The sequence below is a fragment of the Amborella trichopoda genome, chromosome 13, assembly GCF_054954075.1.
Source record: "Amborella trichopoda isolate Santa Cruz 75 chromosome 13, AtrichopodaSantaCruz75HAP2 v2.0, whole genome shotgun sequence".
Lineage (NCBI taxonomy): Eukaryota > Viridiplantae > Streptophyta > Magnoliopsida > Amborellales > Amborellaceae > Amborella > Amborella trichopoda.
The window spans coordinates 7407501-7429095 of record NC_142348.1 but is presented as its reverse complement, the minus strand read 5'-3'; the positions used below and the strand labels follow the sequence as shown (position 1 = coordinate 7429095).

General features: G+C 36.6%; 1 protein-coding gene across 1 annotated transcript; it reads right to left on the bottom strand.

Moving 5' to 3' along the window:
* Window positions 1–384: 384 nt before the first annotated feature.
* LOC18423912 (putative pectinesterase/pectinesterase inhibitor 45) lies at window positions 385–4636 on the bottom strand. Its single transcript, XM_006828511.4, has 2 exons — window positions 3493–4636; window positions 385–1352 (listed from the first exon to the last, which is right to left on the bottom strand). Exons 1-2 carry the CDS (start codon window positions 4565–4567, stop codon window positions 649–651), a joined length of 1779 nt encoding a protein of 592 aa, XP_006828574.1. The 5' UTR covers window positions 4568–4636; the 3' UTR covers window positions 385–648.
* Between the last annotated feature and the right edge of the window lie 16959 nt (window positions 4637–21595).

The window sequence follows — 21595 nt, the reverse complement described above, 5'->3', positions numbered from 1 at the left end:
GGCTCAAAAATGTGTTACAAAATGCACTATTTCTAAAATTGGAAATCTACTTTTTTTCTCAATTCCATACATCTTGATGTTGAGATGACCAATTTGAGGATATTTGGGCATCAAAACAACTTCTTAAGTAAAATTTTTGAGATAGACTCTAATTTGATTGTTTAGAGCCTAGGCTCTATATAAACTTTTCCCTTTACTACAACTGTTAAATACAATTTGTTTTTTTCTCTTTTTTGTGCTAGTTTGAAATTTTTTCTTTTCTTCATAATTATTTTATATTTAAAAAAAAATCTCATTAATCAGACCAGTTTTGACTGGATCAACCCTCAACCCTTTGCCTGTTGGAAAACTAGTAAGATACTGATCGGTACCTACCAAAATTCATGCATTGAAAAACAAATTTCGTAATTCAAGGAGCGTTATCCTACAATGGCAAAACGTACTGACTGCAAGAAATGACAAAACAAGAATTAAAAAAAAAGAATACACATTCTCCACATTTCATGATCAGCCATTTCAACTAACATTTTCTTTACCAGACATAGGATCCCATAGCCCCAAGAACAGATGGCCCAGATTCCCTCTTGTACAAGGTAACCTCCTCATCAGCCGTCCAGTGCTCCAAACCCCAACTGCCTTTGATTTTCTTCAACTAAAAAACCCCAAACGAACTGCTGTACCAGTGGCCTTTATCCACTCCCCACCCTGGATAAACTTGTCCACTGTGAAAGCCATGGCCTCTTCCTTACTCTTCAAAACCCTGTATCCCTTCCAATTCACCCTCTTCGTGAGTGTGGCACCGGGTCCTTGGTTCATGTACTCCCCATAGAACAGAGTGTCAAGCGCAAAGTCGCCATCCCATGGCATCCAGCCTTCGGGCTCAATGAATCCTCCGATTGTCGACTCCATATATACAGTTCGAGAATACTGCTTCCATGGTCGACCCAAGTAGCTCCTAGTTTTTGCAGTTGAACTTCCGGCCACAAGCTTCTTATCTGGCAAAATTTTGCACTTGTGGATAACAACTCCAGTGGTCTCGCGCTTATCAGTGCGACCTTGTGCAGTTATTATGTTTTGCTGGTTTGGGAGAGGCTGCCTTACTACGATTTGGCAATTTTGGAATACGGCGGCGGCATTGCCGAAGATGAAGTCAATAGTGCCTGTGATGACGCAGCTGCGGTAATATTGACGGTGAGCGTGGGCATAGAGGGTGTCTTGGTTGCCATCCATTCGGCAGTTGAGGAAGACTGCGCGATCGGATTGGACACGGAGCGCTACCGCCTGGTGCTTCGCAGCACCGGCGGTGTTGCGGAAACCAATGGCCTTTGCCATAAAGTCGTCACCAATTGCAGCTGAAAAATAAAGAATTTGCTGGTTAACCGTCACCCCATTATATGGAGGCTCACGGGAAAAGCTAGCTGAGTACTATCAACAACTAATGTTTTCAGGATCGGACTGGATGCCAAACTAGTTAAGAGTTTAGTCTATGTCAAAACTCTTTAATGAAATTATTGAACCACATTCTATAAAAATATAGAAAATACATAACCCATAAAAAAAAACGTTTATATAAAGTTGCAATCATAAAATATAGAATTAAAATGCACCTCAAAAATCCATCATAAAGGGATATTTTAATGATGGAAAACGCTCTAATTGATCTTCTCAACATTAGGATGAATGAAGATGAAAAAAAAGAGATTTTAAGTCTTAAAAATAGTATATCTTGCAACACATTATTTGGACCATCTATTTTCACAATTTTAACGTATTTATAGATTTACTTGGTTTAAACTATTTTTTTAAATTTAAAATTTTATAACTAGAGATGAATACAAATTCTCGAACCATCATAATAATCTTTGACACTAAAATTATATCTATGATAAAATTTGGGGGGGTGCGTCATTGTTTAAGATTGTAACCTCATACAAATCACACCCATATATAAAATAGAATTGTTGTACTGGACTTTTTTAAAATATAGGAGTTGTACCTATAATAGCTGAAAATCTGAAATAAATTAAAAAATAAGTCATCTAATAAAAACAGCTACTCTAGATAAATTACTTATAAGTCAAATATTGATTTTAATTTATGTCAGGTCAAACCTTATTTTTTTCTGTCCTTCAAACCACTTAGGCTCCGTCACTAATTCAACCAGTTTGATCCGGTCTTGTAGTTTGCCATTTTTTGTTACCGTGTAACTCCATTATTTTATTTTTTTTCACAAGTAAAATAAGTCCATTAGTTTGTAAATAAAATGCAGGATATTCGTTATAGGACATGGATTTATTTGCATGCAGAAACGAGTCCCCTCTTAAAAATCTACTTTTGAGATGGTTTTTTGCACCTAATTTTAAGATTTTTTTTTTGGTTACGTATAATTTTAGGATATATAATTTCTAACATGAAGATCATAAATGTAAAAAATAAATAAATTTTAAAAATTAGAAATAATAATTTCATGAAATAAACATTTGGGGCTTACTTTCAAGGGAAAATTGCAGATACCCCTCAAATTTGAATTTTTTAGGCAACTTCCCCACAATAAAAATGTTTTTGTAACTTTTACCTCGAATCATACTTTGCTAGCGAATACATCCCCAAGTCAAATAAAAAAGACCAAAATGCCCTCTTTTAAGTTAAAGGGCCTCTCTTTTCCAGTCGTGGTTCGGTCCGACAAAAGGATAGGCGGTTCGGCACTAGCTGCAGGCGGGTCTGGCACATCCAACATTCGGTCCAGCAATTGTTTCTCTGTCTAGGCTATCGGACCGGCAAAAGAAAATGCAATCCAACACTGGTTACCCTCGGTGTGGTAAATTTTTTATTGGGTCTGGCAGTTGTTCTACACGGTTTGGCACGTGATGACTTTGGTCCGACGCGTCTATACCTCAGTCCCGCACATCTTTACGTCGGTCCGGTAATTGTTTACTACAGTCCGGCAGTCAACATTTGGTTGCATATTTTACGAGGATATGATGCGAGCTTTTACGAACAAGGGCATTTTGGTGTAAATAAATATAACTTTTTGACTTTGGGCTATTTGCTAGAAAAATATTCTTTGCGTAAAAATTATGAAAATAAAGTTGGTTTTGGGGAGGTTTGCTAAAAAAGTATTCTTTGCACAAAAATTACGAAAATAAAGTTGGTTGTGTAGAAAATCAGGGGGTATATGCAATTTTCCCTACTTTCAAATGTTTTTAGTTGTACAACCCATTTGCATCCATCTTTAAGATGGATGCTTGCTTTATACCTCAGGGGACGCGAAATATATAGCTCCATTAAACCATTATTTCAGGAAAATCGCCCATTTTGACTATTTAGAATATTCAAATATCACTTAATTGTTCAATAATTCCCAATTTTTCCTTTACAATGGAAGTTATTATACATCACGGTAACGAGTCCCTCATTTTAAAACCCGTTATAACGGTTTCTTTGTTGAACAAAAAGGAAAAAGAAAGACTGAAAAAAAGCCATTTAACTTACCGAAAGTTGCAGTCTTGAAGGTGGGAGTCCCATCAATGAAATTCTTACTCCCTGTAATGATCGTCTTCCTCGATCCGTCCCCATACATTGTAACGTTCACCATCTCCTTCGTAACGGTCACCTGTTCGTCATACACCCCCGCCTTTATGTAAATGACATAACGCCCGTTACGTTCTTTAGCAGGGGGCAACTTCGAAAGTGCCTCTGTGATCGTCCTAAAATCTCCACTCCCGTCCTTGGCCACCGCCACATTGGGCGTCATCTCCTGCATTGCCAAGAGCCTTCTCTCGCCGGCCGGAAACCAGGACGGAAAACCGCCTTTGCCTTCCGAAAAATGGTTTTCCTTCGACAGGAGCCGGCGACTGAAACCGGGGACCTTTAAAATCGACAAAACAGATGACGCCTCGGTTATAATGGCCAAAGAATTGCTTGTTAATTGGGTGGCCATTTTCATGGCCTCTGCCATATCGGATTTGGCATTAGAATCTTCGAGCCCATTGAGACAGGTCTCCTGATACGTCAAAACTGCACTTAACCAATTCTTGAGATCTTGCGAAACTGTCGCCAAATCCTTCAATCCGGCGACTGAAACACCTGAAAAAGTTTCATCGAGCTCATCCATTGCATAGCTCAGAAGCTCCTTACAATTAGAGAGCGCCTCTTTCTCCATTTGACTTCTGGCATTTTTCCTCAGTTTTGATGCGTGATCAAATGCTTTGATCACCTCTTTCTTAGCCACTTTAATGGCGGCCTTTATAAGGTCCTCTGGCCCTGTTAAAGAAGAATTTGATTTGATAGCAGAAGAGAGGCTAGATACACAGGCCTCCTGATAATCGGTCGGCGAACATATCGACTTGATGGCCTTCATCGAGGTCGAGATCTTTACGGGTTGGTGTTCTTGGGCCTTCTCAGGGTGCTTATTGAGAGAAACTACGGCAAATGCAGCTATGATAATGAGGGCTAGAGCGGCAAAAGCAGAAGTTAAAGCCACAATCACTCGTTTTTGTTTATTTCTCTTCTGCCTCTCCACCCTACCACGCTCTGTTAGGTGGCCGTAATCTTGAAAGACACCCATGGTGGGTCACCGGAAAAGAGATTTTCCGGTGAGAGAGGCAGGACCTTTGTCTTTTGGGCTGGCGTTTTTGAGAGAGAGAGAGATAGAGAGGGGGGTGGTGTATCATTTAGGACAAAGAGAGAGAAAGGTTTGTTTGGGTAGAGAGAGAAAGGAGGGGAGAGAGAGTTGGTGATAACGGATTTTCAGTTTTTTCGGCTTGTGTTTGTGGTTGGGCCTCTTTGGAGGAGCTGGCCATTTCGACGTTCGAAGTTTGGACAACGGATGCATGCGGCTGGCCCGCATTGTGTAGCAATGATAGCCTCGTAATAAATATATTTTTAAAAATATAATTTGATTTTAATTTTTAGATAATATATAGTTTTTAGCAATGGTTTAAAAAACGGATCGGTGACCCGGATCGGGCTTCCAAAAAACCGATCCGGATCGGCGAATCGGTGATCCTGATCGGGAATCGGGTGAATCGGTCAGAATAAAGCTTAAAAAAAATCCCAAAAAATTATTAAAATTCATTATAAATATTGTTATTTAGGAATTCAATAAAAAATGAGGGTACTCCATTAAGAATTTTCATGTTTTTGAATGAATATGCGAATATTGATATGTTCTTTCCCTGCTTGAACCGCCATTCAGCATTTAATTTACAGTATTTCGTGCTCATCCCTACATTGTTGCTGTTGGGACTCGATATGTGAATAATATGGCTGGGATAGGGTGGCCTCAGAATCATCATCTTTCTCATTTTCTCTTTGAATAATATGGATTAAAAAAAAAAATAACAAATTTTCAAAAAAATCGATCATGGATTAAAAAAAAAATCACAAATTTTCAAAAAATTCTATCATGGATTACAAAAAAAAATTCGATCATGGATTAAAAAAAAAAAATCACAAATTTTCAAAAAATTCAATCATGGATTACATAAAATTCGATCATGGATTACATAAAATTCGATCATGGATTACAAAAAAAAACAAACAAAAAAAAACAAAAAATTCAATCGTGGATTACAAAAAAAGAAAAAAACAGTTCGATCATGGATTACAAAAAATTCAATCATGGATTACAGAAAACTCTGTCATGGGTTACAAAAAAAGCAAAAAACAAAAAATTCAATCATGGATTACAAAAAAAAAAACAAACATTTCGATCATGGATTACAAAAAAAAAACAAACATTTCGATCATGTATTACAAAACATTCGATCATGGATTACAAAAAATTCTATCATGGGTTACAAAAAAAAAAAAAAAATCGATCATGGATTACAAGAAAAGAAAACAAACATTTCGATCATGGATTACAAAAAATTCTATTATGGGTTACAAAAAAGCAAAAAATTCGATCATGGATTACAAAAAAATCGATCAAGTATTACAAAAAAATCTATAATGGATTACAAAAAAAAAAAAAAAATTCCGTACGGGACTCGCGGATTCACCGTTCGGACTCGCCGATTCTGTACAGTGAATAGGCGATTCACTGTACAGAATCGTCCGGTTCTCTCTAGAACCGGACGATTTCCGATTTTTTAGGCGATCCGGTCCCCTTTTGACGATTTTCGAGTCGAACCGGGCGACTCGGCGTTTTTTAAAACACTAGTTTTTAGCATAGAGACTATGAATATAAAAAATAAAATTAAATTGGAAAAACATATGATAGGATTATTTACCTTTAGTACAAAGTGGTCACAATTAATCTTGACCATTAGATGTGAAATCGGGTGGCTGCATTTATTTCATTTACCAAGCTCAAAGTTAAAAAAAAAAAATTTCGAACTTTGTGAAATACCCAAACTATTAGATTTTACATCATATAGTTATAGGTAATTATGACCTTGTATCAAGGGTAAATAATCTATCTAGACCACCTATTTGAATCGTTAATTACTATTGTTTTTAAATGGACCACCTATTTGTACCTATTTTTAAGATGGATGTTTTATACCTTTGGACGGAATAGTATAGAAATACGGTCCAGCCGACATGAAACAATTGTTCTTAGACATGAATACGCGAATTGGATTACGTGCATGGAGTGTCGAGTTTGTGACCTTGTCATTTTGTGAAATTGCTAGCTCGCCATGTGTTTGGTATGGTGTGCCATACACAGGATGTGTATAATGGTATGTGCTACACAGCCCATGCATCGATGGTGAATCCTCTCACTTATGGAAAACGGTGAACTCGAGATTAATTACCTTTCGGTGAAATTTACGTACGGACTACTATTTGGGTCGATTATTACGGGATGCTCTCAAATTTGCCGGATATGATGCCCCCAAATTTGCCGAATGGTATAGCCATGTCTTCCCCGAGGGACTGTTTTTTTTTTCTTAGAAACATTAACAATTTTATTAAAATTTATAACAAAACCGTTACATCATTGCATAGGTCAAATCAGTGTTTAAAAAATCGTCGAATCGAACCGGATTCGCTCGATTCGACTCGAGAATCACTACAAAACGTGCCGATTCGACACAAAAAATGGGAATCACCCGTGTCCAGAGAGAACTGGGCGATTCCCAATAGTAAACTCGCGATTCTGTCCGAGTCCCAATAGTAGAATCGCGAGTCACCCGGAAGAACACGGGGTCAACAGTGTCCTTCAAGGGATTCGAAATTTTTTGTCTTTTTTTTATCGATTTTCAACGTTTTCAGCCTTATGAATAAATATTACAGGCTTTAATTCAAATTTCGAATCATTTTCAATCAATAAAAGAAATTAAAAACCATTGTTTTTTATCAATAAATTTGGTTTGCAGAGTGAGTTTTAGGGTTTCTACCATTTCAATGATTTCAATCGAAATAAAACTTCATTTTTTAAAAAATTTCAGGCTGATTGATTGTAAGAGTCAAAATTTGTCTTCATAATTTGTGATTATCTTGGAGGAATACATATCAATTTTGAGTTTGAAGGCACAGATGCACAAAGAACAGGTAAAAACTCAGGTTTTTGTTTTTTCCCTTTGCGATCAAATCCAGTCAATATTTTACAAATCATGTATTAAATTTATAGGGTTTTGATTTTTTGTAGTGTTGTTTATCATTAGATATATATTCAATTTGATTATATTTATTCAATTTGAGTTGGATTTTATAGAAAATAAGAGTGATGTCTGTTAACAAACAGTGGACTGTGTTTTACTTTTTTTGTCCGTCGTTTTCACGATTTCGATTGAAATAAAGCTTCATTTTTTGTAAAATTTCAGGCTGAGTGATTGTAAGAGTATTGGTCTGAATTTTGTGTTCATAATTGGTGATTATCTTGGAGGAATACATATCAATTTTGAGTTTGAAGGCACGGATGCACGAAGAACAGGTAAAAACTCAGTTTTTTTTTTTTTTTTTTTCCCCATGCGATCAAATCCAGTCAATATTTTACAAATCATGTATTAAATTTATAGGGTTTTGATTCTTTGTAGTGTTGTTTATCATTAGATATATTCAATTTGATTTTATTTATCCAATTCGAGTTGGATTTTATAGAAAATAAGAGTGACGTCTGTTCAAAAAAAAGTGGACTGTTTTTTTTTTTCCCGCCATTGTCACAATTTCAATAAATATTTTGCAAAGAATGTGTTAAATTTATAAGGTTTTGATTCGTTATAGTGTTGTTTATCATCTCATATATTCAATTTTATCTGATTTATTCAATTTGAGATTGATTTTTGAGATTGAATGACTGATGTCTGTGAAGAACTGCGTTTTTTTTTTTTTTTCCTCAATTCGATTTTATTTAATATTTTAATAATAATGTGTTAATATTATGGGGCTTTGATTCCTTATAGTGTTTTTTATCAAAACATGTATTAAATTTGATGTAATTTATTCAATTTGAGGTGGATTTTGAGTTGGAATGACTGATGTTAAAGTGGTCTGTGATGAACTAGGTTTTTTTTTTTTATTATTCATGATCAAGTTTTTTGAGAAATCGTGATTTTTCGAAAAATTGTTTTTGATTATCACGAGGAATTAAACAATATTTTTAATTTTTATTGTTAAATTTCTAATTCAAAAAATTGCATGTTGATAGATTATTTATGCAAAAAAATACATGTTATTATATTTTTAATACAAAACTGTATTTTTTAATTTGTTGTTAATGCAAAAAAATGCATTAACAAATACATGTTGTTAAACTGTATTATATTTTTAATGCAATTTTGCATTAAAAAACTATTTTTAATTTTTAAAATTTTTAATACAAAAAATACATGTTGTTAAGCTGTATTATCATGAAGAATTAAAGTGAATATCATTCTAAAAAAATCGTGGCATGTTGTTATATTTTTAATGCAAAATTGTATTTTTTAATTTGTTGTTAATGCAAAAAATACATTAACAAATACATGTTGTTAAACTGTATTATATTTTTAATGCAGTTTTGCATTAAAAAAGTATTTTTAATTTTTTAAATTTTTAATACAAAAAATACATGTTGTTAAATTGTATTATCATGAGAAATTAAAGTGAATATCATTGTAAAAAAACCGTAGCAGGTTGTTATATTTTTAATGCAAAACTGTATTTTTTAATTTGTTGTTAATGCAAAAAAATACATTAACAAATACATGTTGTTAAACTGTATTATATTTTTAATGTAAATTTGCATTAAAACAGTATTTTTAATTTTTTAAATTTTCAATGCAAAAAATATATGTTATTAAAATGTATTATCATGAGGATTTAAAGTGAATATCATTGTAAAATATCATGTATTATATTTATATTAGCTTGCATAAATATTTTTCTTTTCTCAGTAGGAACTAATTCATATTTGTGGAAATGAAGATTTGTGATAAGTCCATATGTATTGGCATTGTGAATTACTATACCATTGTAAATATATTTTTTATTGATACTATATCAATGTAAATTTATTGTTCTTTATGTAGTGGCTAATATAGGCTATTTTTATCTATAATGTTACATAAATAAGTTATTTTTCCTAGTAGGAATTAAAATATTTTTGTCAATAGAAGTATTTTGCAGTAACTAACAAATATAACTTCATAAACTACCCCTACATATTATCACTACACATGGTGATTATTTTTCATATTCAACTGTCAGGTTAATTTTTAACCTTTTACATTTTAAAGTTGAACCATGGCAAGATCTGCAGAAGACCCTGCATGGCAACATGGGGTCAGACTTGATCCCAACAAAAAAGACAAAATTAAATGTAATTACTGCCAAAAAGAGATAAGTAGTGGGGTACATAGGTTCAAGCAACACTTGGCAGGGGTTAAGGGAGATGTTTCTACGTGCAATAATATCCCTAATAATGTAAAAAAGCAGATGGCGGCATTTCTCAAGGCTACCAAAGGAAAAAAAATTGCAAGGCAGAGGATGGATGAAGAGATAGCTAGTTTATATACGCCATCAAACAGGAATGATCTAGAAGAACAATATAATAATGACTTGGAGATGGCCACAAGAATGAGTTTACATGAAACATACCAGAGGGAACGCGGGTTTAGAATGCCTGGTGGTTATGACATGGGCATGCATGGTGGGGCCTAGCTCAGACATGTATGGCAGGCCCAGCTCGAGCATGTATGACGGGCCCAGCTCAAATATGTATGGAGGGGTTGGTGGCAATATGTATCAAGAAGAATCAGACGTTGCAGAAATTGTTTCTAAGTTACCTAGGAGTGCCAGTATTGCAAGTCCTGGTCGTATATACCCATTTCTCTCAAAGCCTAAGTCACAACAGATGACCCTAAAAGGCATGGTTAAAGGTACAAGAAACATGTTAAGGAGATATGTTGGTAAATGGTTCTACGATAAAGGGATTCCCTTTAATACAGCCAATAGCCCATATTTTCCACCTATGGTCAGTGCAATTTAGAAAGCCGGGCCCGAGGTAAAACCCTCGACGGCATATGAGCTCAGTGGGCCAATATTAGATGAAGAGGTTGAGGAAGTTACAAAGTGGATTGAAGAGTATAAACAGAGTTGGCCAAGGACAGACATTACTCTCATGAGTGATGGTTGGTTGAATAAAGTTAGTAAAAAGGAGTTTTGAAACTTCTTGGCCTATTCCCCAAAAGGTACTGCCTTTTTGTCTAGCAAAGATGTATCAGGGACGAACAAGGATGCAAACTTCTACGTACTACTATATGATCAGATAGTGGAGGAGGTGGGAGATAAGCATGTAGTCCAGTTTATTACTGGCGATGCGCGTGCATGTGTTTCTGTGGGCAGCAAGTTGATGGATAAGAGGTAGCATCTAGTATGGACTACGTATGCTGCACACAGCATCGATCTTATGTTAAAGGAGATCGGTGAGATCAAAATTGTGAAGGAGACTCTAGAGGAAGCAAGGTTGGTGTCGAGATTTATATACAACCACTCTAAAATTTTATTTATGTTTAGAGAACACTCTAAGAAAAAAGGGATAATCAGGCCTGCCATAACCCGCTTTGCGACCGGTTACTTAGCAGTGGACTCTATTCGGGAATCTGAAGGTGCATTAAAGAGATTGTTTACCTGTGAAGAGTGGTTAAATGACCGCCTCTCGAAGTCTAGTACCGGTATAAAAGTGGACGGCATAGTCTCAATTAGGAGGTAAGGTTCTAGTCTCGATGTTCCAGTGTTGAAGAGGCCACTGCCCCTTTGGTCACGGTGTTAAAAAAGGTGGATGTTGACAAGAAAGCTACCATGGGCATCCTTTATAAAGGTATCGAGAGGGCGAAATCAGCTATTGGGGAGAAGTGTAGTTTTGCTAGCAAAGTGATCGAGATTATAGAAAGGAGGCGAAACTCCAAATTTGGACGTCCAATTCATTATGCTGGTAAATATATATTTTTATCAATAGAATGTTTCATTTTAAATTATTTTTTTATGAAATTGTAAATGACATTTTTCTATCTATATATTTCCTAGGTTACTACTTCAACCCAAAATTTTTCTATTTGACACCTAAACATCCTCACAAGATTATAGAAGGGGTCAGATACATTATTGCAAGGTTGGAGAGAAGCCATCGAAACTAAGTAGCAGCAATACAAGAGGTATTATTTAACGTTTGGGTAAGAACTTTATTGAGTTGTTATATTTGTGAGGAATAATGCACTAAAACGAAATATATTTGTTTTAGCTCGCTATGTATAGGGATGCTATAAGATCCTTCGGAACTAGACTTGTCAGGAATTCTCGAACTAAGATAGATCCAGGTTATCCCCTCGCTAATATTTTGTTCATTCATATATTTCATCTTATGAATTGTTCTTGCCCTTATAATGCTTTTTGCATTTTAATCCAGTTGAATGGTGGGAAATATATGGTACTGATGCACCTCACCTAAATAGGATAGCAATCAACGTGCGCTCCCAGACATGTTCTGCTACTGGCTGTGAGCACAACTGGAGTACGTTCCAATAGTTGCACACTACTAGGAGGAATCAACTCTCTTCGGAGAAGCTTCATAAACTAGTCTACGTTCATTATAACTTAAACCTCCGAGAGCGACATATAAGAAAGAAGCTTGAAGACTATGGGCCGATAGACTTAGACACAATATTTGTTACAGACACAGCAGACCAATGGATAGTAGAAGAGGAAGAACCAATGCTGCACAAGAGAGCGTTCCTTGAGGCTATCGGTGAGGAAGATCTTGAAGAAGGTGATGAGCAGCATGAAAGAGGAAGCAGTCAGCCAACGTATCCACAATTTGTCGGAGATGTCGGTGATATTGCACCTAATGAGGGAGAGTGGGAAGGGGGCCTAAGGGAAAATGAGAGAGATGATGATTCTGAGGCCACCCTATCCCAGCCATATTATTCACATGTCGAGTCCCAACAGCAACAGTGTAGGGATGAGCACGATAGTGTAGGTGAGCATGAAGGATGGACAAGCTTTGGGGATTTTAGATTGGGAACACAACAGAACACTAACACTCAGGCATTTGAGTATAGTCAGACGCCTGCTAATATCGATGATTCGTTTTTAGATCAAATCAATGAATTGTCAAACGAATTCAATCAATGGCACCAGCGTGACCAATAAGAAGAACGACGTCGTCTGTCATTTTATTTTTAGATCGTATGTTACTAATTATATGCTTTATTGTAGTCCATGTATGTTGATATACTTATTCCATGATAATTCTATGTTTATCCTTTTGTGTGATGTAAATTAAATGATAAATAGTAGTTCATGCAGAGAAAGAACATATCAATATTCGCATATTCATGCAAAGAAATGAAAATTCTTAATAGAGTACCCTCATTTCTTATTGAATTCCTAAAAAATAATATTTATAATGAATATTAATAATTTTTTCGGGTTTTTTTGAAGCTTTATTCTGACCGATTCACTCGATTCCCGATCCGAATCACCAATTCGGATCGGTTTTTGAGGTGCCCGATCCGGGTCACCGATCCGGTTTTTTAACCATTGGGTCAAACCCTGACAGAATTACATGAGCAAAAAAATAAAGAAAATACTATTACCAACAATCCAATTGCACGGTACATTTATACGATTGTTAAACTTGTAGCAATCACACCGCCTTTTGAAAAACCCAGCTTTCATATTACTTTCTCTGAAAACATGAACAACAGAATGTTCAATTTTCTCTGAAAACATGAACAACAGAATGTTCAATATCCACACAGCAATGCACCAATGCACGTACCAAACTATAAAGTTTTCAAGGGTACTTTACTTCCCCTTTTGTCCATTTAACGATATTCATAGAGTCCCCTTTCAATAACAATAGGTCTTTCAAACCTTTTTGCTAACTTAACACCTTTTAGAGTAGTCCAACATTCTGCTTCATTTAGAGTAGTCCTACATTCTCCTTCATTTGCAGTTGCAACCCCAACTGGTCCAAAGACTATTGACAATGTATTACCTCCACAATCCCTTATAGTCTCACCAATACTTTCGGGTTCTGGATTGTCTATGTAATTACCATCAAAGTTTAGCTTTATCCACCCTTCTGCAGGACATTTTTATATTCCCACTCTTACTTCTTTTGCTACACGCTTTCTTATTAGCACATTCAAATTGTACATTAAATCTACCCTCGACACACCCCACTATTCCTTGTCTTCCCCTAGCCATTCAGCCACACAACTCTAATTTTTTCACACAATCCCATTGTTGTTTTTGCCTGTTTTCAAAACATCTTTGATTTAATTTCCTTCCAATCTCCCATAAGACAATAGTTTTAACTACCTACCAAAATAATTCGACCTTTCTTACTTAATCCTGCCACCAACCAATCACTAAACAAACCATCAATCTGTACAGGGCCAGCCCCTTTGAAACCATGCTCCACTAAGGCAGTAAGGCCTGAACCCATGCTTCCTTTGCATAATCACAGTGTATGAATAAATGATCAATAGTTTCCTCATCCCGTTTGCACATAATATAGACATTAACAATAATTTTTTTCTTTTTTCCGCAACATATCAAGTTAATAATCTCCTCAATTTCAGCAACCATAGGAAAGCTCTCACTTTTAGAGGTATAATCCATTTCCAGATTTGGCCAGACTGTGCATCTAACCATCTAATACAATTATTAAATAACAATTTATAAGCCGAACTTACTGAAAAGTTACCACTTCAGCTAGGTTCCCATACAAGTTTATCATCCAAATCAGGACAATAATAAAATTGTTGTAACGGTAACAAACATTGAGCATATTCATTGACTACCTCATTGTTAACCCTTCTATAGAAACAACTGAGTGGCTGGGTATTCCCCCCTTTCCCCCTCTGTTTTCTCCCTTGATCCGATATCCTAATATTGGATTGGAGGGAAATCCCTTTTTTATCAGTTCAAGTAGCAGTCGTACTTGGCCAGCATCAGACCACTTTGATGTGCTTTAAAAGGGTTCAATGTCTTCAATATTGGACCGCTACCTGGACTCACTCTTTGTGAGCTCAAGTAGTAACCCGATGTCGTATATATTAGACCCCTTTGATGTGCATGCTTGTGAGTGCAAGTGGTAGTTTGATGTCTTTGACATCAGACCCCCATGGTTGTGCATATTTGTGAATACTAGTAGTTATCTGTTGCAAAAGAAATCAGACTTCTTTGATGTTCCTCACAATGGTCAAATTTCTTGGACGTTGGACCTCAACGGACTCACTTCAAAAGTGCAGACACTTGTTGAAAATTAAAAAAGGGATGTTTTTCCCTCCTATTTGATAATGGCAATGTTCAATTGAGGAATGAAACCAGAATAAAAAAAAACTAAAAAACATGCATCGGGGGGCCCAGCCGTGATATTCGGGAAATTGTGGAGCATCGCGTAATAAACATGCCAAATTGTGGTCAGCACGTAAATTTCCTTTACTTGTATAATGGTCATAGGATTAGGCCGACTGTCACAGTATGGATACAATATAGAGCACGTATAGGAAAAGATAGTTTACTTCTACTCCCTCTGTCAGTAGATTTGCTTGGGAGGCTTTGTTAAATCTGAAAATTTGGGAACCATTCAAGAACTACTAGATGATTCCTTTAAAAAAGAAAATGAAACTTGAGTTTCCTAACACTTAAAGCTCACCATTTAAAAATTAGATGGTATGTATTCAATCTCGAGACATTATTATTTTTAAATGCATAGAGGATACAATTAGGGGATTTTTTTTATTGTGGTTAATCTATCGGTTGAAAAGGCTGATCCCCAAAATTTAGACTCCTAAAATTGATTCTAGGTGGGGTTTTAGCTCAGGGAGTAAATAAACATTCTACTCCCTCCTATAGAAAACAGAATCTACCATGTGGGCTCGCTTCCTTTTCTTCTTCACAATCTTAGAGTAAGAAGGGTGCCTCCGCTTCTTCACCATATGTGAAGAAGTAAACTACTTCTTTGCTCTATTTTGCAAAAACCAAAATGAGAGAGAAGGAATCTAAAGGTTCTTACTATTCATTCTCTCAGATCTTGGAATCTACCAGTTTTCTCCCTCACTTTTTACTTGATAAAGTGGTGATGAAGATCTTAGAGGAACTTCCATTAATGTCACCATGTGGATTCAGAGCTGCTGGTTGATCATGGGAATATACACTGCAAAGATGGTGGTTGACAGTGGACATATACCAATGATTTTGACTCTGAGAATATACCAATGATTTTGACTATGAGAATTCATGTTGCCATTCCATCAGTAATGGTATAGAAAATTCATGGAAGCCTTGCATTAGTAATGGCATTGTTTGTTTCTCGTTATCATGAGAACCAATGCAATTTGTAGTTGGAAACCCTGTAACACAGAGAATTCTTCTTTGGTCCTTTCACCATAACCGAAATGTAATTGATAGGATATTGGTTTTCATTTTGATCCTATGGCGTGCCAGTTCAAGATCATGGCGATTGATCCCAAATGCTTAAATATGGATTTCAATTTGAAACATGCTAACCTAAACTAACCTGCAATTGCTGCAGACAATAAACAAGATTTGTCGGAATGCCCTTGTCTTGCAAAAATAGTTCCAAGTTTTACTATCCAAGAGATTATTACCAATATTTTTAAGTGATAACTATTACAAAAGGACATAGGTATATATTAGAATCAATATATATATGGAAAGGGTCTGTATTTTATGATCAGTCTAGGTATGGTTTAGGGATTTGTGATTTAGTTTCTATTATTATCATCTATAATTTGTTTATAAAAGACAAGTATGTATATTCATATTCATTAATGGACACTGAGTTTTTTAGAGAAACTTTGACTTTTTACATGATATCAGAGCAAGGTTCATATTCGCCATGTCCATTCCTCGTACCTAAAGGATTGTCGTTGATTTTGAAGACAAGCCAATTGCTCACCCAGTTGGTGCAACTTCTGTGGAGTCGTATTTTGATTCTCTGTTGAGTCATGTTTCGACTCACTGATCTATTCTCCTTGTTGAGCCGTGTTTTGACTCTATGATCAGTCCTCTCTGCCGAGTCATGTTTCGACTCTCTGATCTGTTTGATCTTTGTTCCTTGTTATTGTGAGCAATCTGTGGATTTGGAGCCATGACATCGGCTTCTTCTCAAGATGCCATGAAGATTCTCTCTGATCTGTTTGATCTTTGTTCCTTGTTATTGTGAGCAATCTGTGGATTTGGAGCCATGGCATAGGCTTCTTCTCAAGATGCCATGAAGATTCGCCAAAGTTACATGAATCTATGGCATACTGATCTTGTGAGAACCATGCAGGCCGACCTACCATATTGCTGCTTTACGTTGTAGTGTGCTCCATGTGCATCATACTTGCTTTGCAAAAGAGCTACATGGCTTGTAGTGGAAGATGTGGAGAAAGCCGCCGTCCGGAATTTTGTCTTTACCCCTGGATTTAAATCTTTCTACACTGGCCCAGTTCTGCCCATTACGTTTAAAATTCATGGGATTATTTGGATAGAGTACACCACCTTTCCCATTGTTAGAATAACCAGGAAACTAGGGTAGGGGGAAATAATCGTTTGCCGGGACAACCGTCGCTTGAAAAGCAGGGTTTTGCTGAGCACCCTTATTCCCATGTTTAAGAGACTCGACAACAATATTTCCTTGGGCTGATTGAGCATCAATTACAGCTGCAGCTGTTATGCCATTCACCTGATAGAAATTTGTTGCAACAAAAAAGAATTCAAAATATAAAATAAAAGAGTTTTGACTCAATAAATATATAAGAAGCTTGGATTGCATCAATCGACATTGTCACTATTGCTTTAGAATAGAACACAAGGTTGTAGTACAGTAGAGCAACCACAGTCTTACGCCTAACTCACCCTTTCTATCTCAACACACACTACATCACAATAATGTCTTACTATTTATAGACTCAATTAACCGCCTATACATATGGTCTACGAAGGGCCACATGGCCTATCACATTGTACACCTCTTTTCACCAAGCACCCCTTCACATTATACACCTCTTTTCACCAAGCACCCCTTCACAATGTACACCTCTTTTCACCAAGCACCCCATCACATTGTACACCTCTTTTCACCAAGCACCCCATCGGTTCAGTTAAACCGCCACTTATGAATCTTCTAGAGAGAAGGAATAAGCATAGTCACTAAAAGACAAATTAATATTCAACATCCCCCATTAATTTGTCACTCTCATTCCGAGTAACATTCTTAAATAACAAAATGTTTCAGTCTTTAGTGGCTTTGTCGAAATGTCTGCAACTTATTCATTTGATTTGCAAAACACGAGCTCAACTTCATCATTCTTCACATGCTCCCGAATGGAATGAAATCTTATATCTATGTGCTTGTTTCTTCCATAAAATACTAGATTCTTGGCCAACCAATCTTGCTTTGTATCGTTCTACTTCATCTTTCTCATTCTTCTTTGCTTGATAAACTGATTTGAAAGTGTTGTAAGCTTCCATGTGTCATTTTTCTCAATAGCTTGAATCTCCTTATCTATTGCTTTTTTCCACCTTTTGTCACGAACTGCATAGTCGAAACTTACAGGTTCGAAGTCGACAAAGAAACAAAATAAACTGTGCTCATTGTTAAAATTTTTTGTTTGAGCATAAATTTCACTCAAACTCCATGTCCTTGGTGGCCTTTCATTTGATCTTTCATCCAGGGAAGAAACAGATAAACTTGACTCTTGTTGAGGAGTTGAGGGTGGGGTAATTTCTCCTTGTGATCTCTCTTGAACATTGTCATTTCCATTCATTTCAATTCTTACATGACTTTCATTTTCCTTTTTGTTCCATTCCCATGAGGCTTCTTCATTAAATTCCACATCTCTACTAATTATCAATTTCTTGTTTTCAGTATCATAAAGCTTGTAAGCTTTTGATTTTTCATCATAGCCAATAAAAATACATCTTTGACTTTTTTCCTCTAATTTGGTTCTCATTTGATTTGGGACACGAGAGTATGCAATGCACCCAAATACCCTTAAATGTGCCACATTAGGCTTATGTCCACTCCAAGCTTCTTGAGGTGTCCTAAATCGCACACTTTTGGTGGGACACCTGTTCATAATATAGACAGCACAAGAGACCGCCTCAGCCCAAATTCTTTTGGTATATATTTGCATTTCAACATGTTTCGTGCCATATCCATAATTGTCTGGTTTTTTCTTTCAACCACTCCACTTTGTTGGGGTGAATATGGTGCAGTAAATTGATAAAAAATACCATGATACTTGCAATACTCATCAGATGCCTTTAAAAAATATTCACCACCCCTATCTGATCTTAAAGCTTTAATAAAATAGCCACTTTGTTTTTCCACAAACACCTTTAAATTTTTTAAGATCCCAAGGACTTCTGATTTTTCTTTCAAGAAAGAAATCTGGGTCTTTCGACTGAAATCATCAATGAAAGTGATTAAATACTTACGTTGCCCATAAGGAATTGTGCTAAGTGGCCCACATACATCCGTATGGATAAGTTCAAGGGGTTTTGAAGCTCTATATGAAACACCACTTGGGAAGCTTTCACAGTGATGCTTCCCGAGCATACATCCTTCACAAAGTTGTTATGGATGATCAATTAGTGGTAGCCCTTTCACCATATTTCGATTATACAACAACTTCAAGCCATTAAAATTGAGGTGTCCAAATCTCAAGTGCCATAACCATGGCTTTTCTTTTAAAGATACATTTAAGCATTGCAAAAAATCAATTTTGATATCTAAAGAAAATGTCTTGTTTTTCGACATGCCAACTCTGACAATGAAGTTTTCCTTTTTATCTTTTATGGTAACGGTTAAATCCTTTAAACGAATATCATACCCATTTTCTAAAAGTTGCCCCAGACTAAGAATATTATTTTTCATGCTTGGCATATAATAGACATTGGAAATAAATCCATGCTTGTCATTCTTGAATCGAATTAAAATTTTATCTTTCCCTTTGACCGGATATTTTGAGAAATCACCAAATGTTATATTACCATTCACTGATTATCCAACTTCACGAACATTTCTTTTCTTCCGCATATGTGGTTTCTTGCGCCACTGTCAAGAAACCATGAGTTGCTACTATCACTCTCTTCTTCTTTACATTCCAACAAGAGGATTGGTTCTTGATCCACTTTGGATTTTTCTACAAAGTTCACTTGTTCTCCATTTTCTTGGGAGTTCTTAAATCTGCATTCAGAACTGTAATGGCCAAATTTTTTGTAGGTAAAGCAATGAATCGAAGATCTATCATATCGTTGATGATTAAATGGTCGAGTAAAGTTTCCACCACCTTGACCTCTTGAGGATTGCAACATCTGGTTGTTTCCTTTTTCAGCATTGAAATTAGAATTGTCATAGTATCGTCCACTTCTATTAAATGTCCCACGTCCTCTTTGACCTCTACCTCTAAATCCTCCTCTTTCATCTTTTAGGGAGAGATTCGTTTTGAGCACTTGTTCCAAAGGGGTGTTTGTTTTCTTCATCATTCTTTGTTCATGGGCTTGCAAGAAACCCACAAGTTGATCGGTAGTCATAGTCGACAAGTCTTTACTTTCTTCTATTGCTACAACTACGTGCTCAAATTTATGGGTAAGATATCTTAATATTTTCTCCATGATACGCACCTCATCTAGCACCTCACCATTTCTCTTGAGTTGGTTTGCTATTGCCAACACTCTTGAGAAGTAATCTGAAATTGATTGTCTCTTTCATGTGAAGCATCTCGAACTCGGCTCTTAATGTCTGCAAATGAACTTTCTTCACTGTTTCTTCTCCTTTGAAAGCATTTTGAAAGATCTCCCATGCTTGTTTTGCAGAGATGGCAGAAGCAACCTTTTCAAAGGTGCTTTTGTTAATGCCCTGTCTTGTCTAGTCTCCTTGATTCTTTTAGGGCAGCCTTCTGATTATTCGTCTTTTTTGCTTCCTCTTCTGGGGTTCTGGGTTCATTGTATCCTTTTACAACAATTTCCCACACATCATGTGATCCGAGTAGTGCTTTCGTCTGAATGCACCAATTTTCATAATTTTCTTTTGTAAGACAAGGAACTTGTGGTTGGAACATCATACTTGAGGATGCCATTCTTTTCGAACCTTGCTCTGAGGATGCCTTGTAGAGAAATTGGTCTTGGGACTCCACTAAAGCCAGTTGGGGTCACCCCATCGCCAAATAAAGGGGGAATCTCATGGATAGACTGGCAAAACTTCCGATCCGATCCATAAGGAGGAGGCGGTGGGAGATATCCTGGAGAAGTGAGGGGTTAAGGACACATAAAACAACTGTTGACCCAAAGGTTGCCCATCACAGCTCTAGGCATGTATTTACCATATGGATTGTACCCATGTTGATTAAAGCTATACCCTGGCATGTAGTACATGAGTGTCAGCTTGAATTCCTGGGTATTGGAGCTCCAACCCTTCACCCCCAACGAAGTAGCCCTGATCAACGCATTCACAAAAAGAACCATCATAACCTCGATAGTAGTTGTTCATTGGGTTTTATATTGCAATATATACTTTTCTACATCAGAATACAATATATAGTTTTCTTTCACAACAAAAATGGTCAAAAAAACCAAAGGAAGCAGGTTGACTCTGTTGGCCCTTGATCCCATATCCCTGCCAAGTCCTCAAATGGGCTGTTGTAGTTGCTTGAATTCTCCTTTAGGGGGACCTAAGGTTACCTAAACTAATAGGTAAAAACTAGTGAAAAGTTACGGGGAATGCCAGGAAGCCTAGCTGAAGTGTTCCAGTAACCCTTCTGCTGCAACGGCTCTATGAGAACCGTGGCATAGCCATCACAAACATAGAGTTGTGGCGTGGCTATCACGAACCTGCTGCATCAGTGACAGTCTATAAACTTCCTGGAATGCAAGGAAGCCTAGCCAAATGATTTCAGTAACCCTTCAGTGGTCACAGCTCTATGACAGTCATAGCAAGACTATCATGAACCTCCTACGTTTGTGCCAGATAGGGTTCTAGTAACCCTTCAGCCACTATTACTCTATGCGAGTTGTGGCGAAACAATCACAGATCTACAATGTCTGTGCCAGTCTGTAGGCTTCAGGAATGCCAGCAAGCCTGGCCAGAGGGTTCTAATAACCCTTCAGCCACCACAACTAGATGCGAGCTGTGGCGTGACAG

Excerpts from the sequence above, each read along its gene's own strand:
- LOC18423912 (XM_006828511.4), bottom strand. The coding sequence starts at position 4,567 with ATGGGTGTCTTTCAAGATTACGGCCACCTAACAGAGCGTGGTAGGGTG. Across the intron at positions 1,353-3,492 it reads CTTCAAGACTGCAACTTTCG|CTGCAATTGGTGACGACTTT; the intron begins GTAAGTTAAATG and ends TTTATTTTTCAG.